This window comes from Nicotiana tabacum, chromosome 8, assembly GCF_000715075.1.
Source record: "Nicotiana tabacum cultivar K326 chromosome 8, ASM71507v2, whole genome shotgun sequence".
In the NCBI taxonomy this organism is placed as follows: Eukaryota; Viridiplantae; Streptophyta; class Magnoliopsida; order Solanales; family Solanaceae; genus Nicotiana; species Nicotiana tabacum.
Genome location: NC_134087.1, coordinates 132,487,748 through 132,490,801, shown reverse-complemented (window position 1 = coordinate 132,490,801; position 3,054 = coordinate 132,487,748). Strand labels below are relative to the sequence as shown.

The window sequence follows — 3,054 nt, the reverse complement described above, 5'->3', positions numbered from 1 at the left end:
GAAGCGGTTTCAGCACCAGCTATGGTGGTTCCTCTATTGATGGTTTTGTAGGTGGTGTAGCTCTCTTTTCTAAATAATGGGGCTCGAACTGAAGCTCCCTCTTCCAGAATCCTTTGCATTCGAGTGCCATGAACCACTCTGCCAACTCTTCACCATCCATCTCTTCTAAATTTGTCAAGCAAGCTACCAATGGATCTTTGGCATTCAGGGTCTTATCTTCTTCAAATGGGATCACATCCACAGCTTCCACTAGTGAGCAATTTGCATATTCACTAGGTCTCCTCATGGATTGTTGACGTTGAATATTACTTCTTCATCATTCAACCTCATTTTTAGTTCCCCAGTTTCACAACCAATCAATGCTCTTCTAGTGGCTAAGAATGGCCTCCCTAGAATGATGGGTATCTCATCATCTACCTGGAAGTCCAGAATAACAAAGTTTGTAGGGAATACAAACTTTTCCACTTGTATCAACACATCATCAAGAATCCACGTCGATCTTTTAACTGTGCGGTCAGCCAGTTACAACTAAATTGAAGTCGGTCTAGCTCTACCAATGCTCAGTTTTGTATATATTGCAAAAGGCATCAAGTTGATGCATGATCCTAACTCACACAATGCTTTTGCAAAAGCGTAACTCCAAATAGTGCACGGAATAGTGAAGCTACCTAGATCATACATCTTTTGAGCCATGGGTCTTGTCACTACCACGCTGCATGTCTGTGTCAGAGTTATTGTGGATAGGTCCTGAAAGTCAAATTTCCGTGATATCAGGTTCTTCATCATCTTTGCATAGCCTGGCATTTCCCTCAAAGCATCCATCAGAGGAATATTCAATTGATTCTGATAAAGCATCTCCATGAATTTCATATATTGATCTTCTTTCTTTTGTTTTGCCAGTCTCTGAGGGAATGGTGTAGGCATCACTCTTTCTCCACTGCTTTCTGGCCGTTCTTTGTTGGAATTTTGTGGCACAAGAGGTACCACCTGTTCTGCAACTTATTCACTTTCTTTAGCTTTACCCTTATCAACCTGAGCCTGTTCAACCACCACTTCACTGAGTTCTGTTGATTCATCTATCTCTAATAGAACTGGAGTGGCTAGTGTAGTCTCCCTTCTGGATTGAGCAACTTCTTGCTCCTTGTCTAAATCTCTCCCATTCCAGAGACTTACTGCTATTAGTTGATTTGGGTTTTGCTCCTTGGGGTTAATGTTCGTGACGGCTTGCAATGTTCCCTAGGGGTGGTTATTTAAGGCCATGGACAGTTGCCCCAGTTGAGTTTCAATACCCTTAATTGCTGAGTCATGCACTGCCAACTTTTCCTACATCTTACCATTTATTCCAATGAGTTGTCACAACATACCCCTGATTTCTACCATGTTGCTGTCCTGTTGCTGATGAGGTGGCTGATATGTCAATTGTTGCTGGTATTGTTGTTGATAGATCTGTTGTCTCTGATATAGCACCATTTGGACTTGGGGCTGCATACCTCCAGGTTGTGGCATGTTCGGTCTGTACTGCTAGTTGGGTGTTGGTCCCCATTGTTGTCCTCCTTACCTATGACCCCCAAAATTATTGACATAATTCATATCCTCTATTAACCCTCAGTTGTCACCTTCTCCACTCCATGAACACACATAAGACTGATTAATGCAATGTGTACATAGTCCTCCATTTGTTGTGTCAACGATATGCACTTACTTTGTACCCATCTCATCAATCTTCTTTGTCAGTATACTTATCTGAGTCATGAGTGTGGCTATGTTCTCTACATATGAATTATTTGGGTCAAGCGGAACTGAATGCACTATTGGTGTCAGGGTCGTACTTCTCGTCATCCACCCCGAATTCTGGGCCATATTGTCAAGAAGGATTTTACACTCTGTGAATGTCTTGCTCAGGAATGCACCCCCAGCTGAAGCATCTATATTGGCTTTTAAATTGTCTGCTAACCCCATGTAGAATATCTGGCCGAGCATCTGGTCTGGAATACCATGGTGGGGACACTTCACTAGCATCCCTTTGAATCTTTCCCAAGTTTTCTGCAAGGTCTCAGTGGGCGTCTGCTTGTATTGCTATATCTCATCAATCTGTCTTGCAGTCTTGTTGGGCGGGTAAATATTTTTCAGGACTACTTGACTAATTCCTCCCAAGTGGCAATGGAATTTATTGGGAGCAAATTCAGCCAAGTCTGAGCTTCCCCAATCACAGAGAACGGGAACAATAACAGCTTGATGGCTTCTGGGGTCACATTTGGCTGCCTTTGGGTCACACAAATCGCCAGAAAATTTTTCAGGTGTTGTTGAGGGTCTTCAATGTGTGACCCAGAGAACAATCCCTTATTCTTTAGAAGATGCAGCATATTGTTGGTGATGTGGAATGTCTCCACTTGTATATGGGACACAATAATGATGGTGGCTAGGTTGTCAGCTGTTGGATGTGCCCAATCATAAAGTGCAGCTTCTAGCACAAGAGGTGCCACCACTGCTTCATTTGGCACTCCTTTGTCTGGCACAAGAGGTGCCCGATCATTTTCATTGATGTTTTCCCTGTTGTCCATTTCAGTTGCGAGTTGGTATGTTTGTTGTAATTATTTGTTCTTCTTGTTGGAATGGTTTAATGCCCTAAATATTTTCTCGAGGTCTGAGCGTCCTTCAAGCAGTTCACCAGTCCTCGAAGAATTTCTAGGCATACACCTAAATCACACAAGGGTTCAAACGTGAGAATTTCAATGAAAAATTATTTAACACCGTAGAAAATTGATTTAAACTAATAATTCTAGCACTACTTCTAAGTTGTAATAAATAAAACCATTAGTTCCCCGGAAACGGCGCCAAAATTTGATCACACCCAACTATGCCTTATAAAAGACAAAGCGGTCGTTGCAAATATAATCCGGTTTACAAGTCCGGAGTCGAATCCTCAGGGAACTAACCTATCTATTAAAACTCTTAGTGATGCTAGTACAAGCTCAACAGTTCCCGGATGCAAGATTTTATCAATAAATATTGGGATTTGTTTAACTAAAGTAAAATGATATTAAAACTAACAAT

At 41.7% G+C, this 3,054-nt stretch overlaps 1 protein-coding gene across 1 annotated transcript; it reads right to left on the bottom strand.

The window, feature by feature from the left end:
- Positions 1 to 282: 282 nt before the first annotated feature.
- On the bottom strand, positions 283 to 924 carry LOC142163322 (uncharacterized). Its single transcript, XM_075220594.1, has 2 exons — positions 615 to 924; positions 283 to 506 (listed from the first exon to the last, which is right to left on the bottom strand). The coding sequence occupies exons 1-2, from the start codon at positions 922 to 924 to the stop codon at positions 283 to 285; spliced, it is 534 nt and encodes a 177-aa protein (XP_075076695.1).
- Between the last annotated feature and the right edge of the window lie 2,130 nt (positions 925 to 3,054).

Coding starts and splice junctions, on each gene's coding strand:
- LOC142163322 (XM_075220594.1), bottom strand. CDS start 924: ATGCCTACACCATTCCCTCAGAGACTGGCAAAACAAAAGAAAGAAGAT. Junction 507..614: donor CGCTTTTGCAAAAGCATTGT/GTGAGTTAGGAT, acceptor CTGACCGCACAG/TTAAAAGATCGACGTGGATT.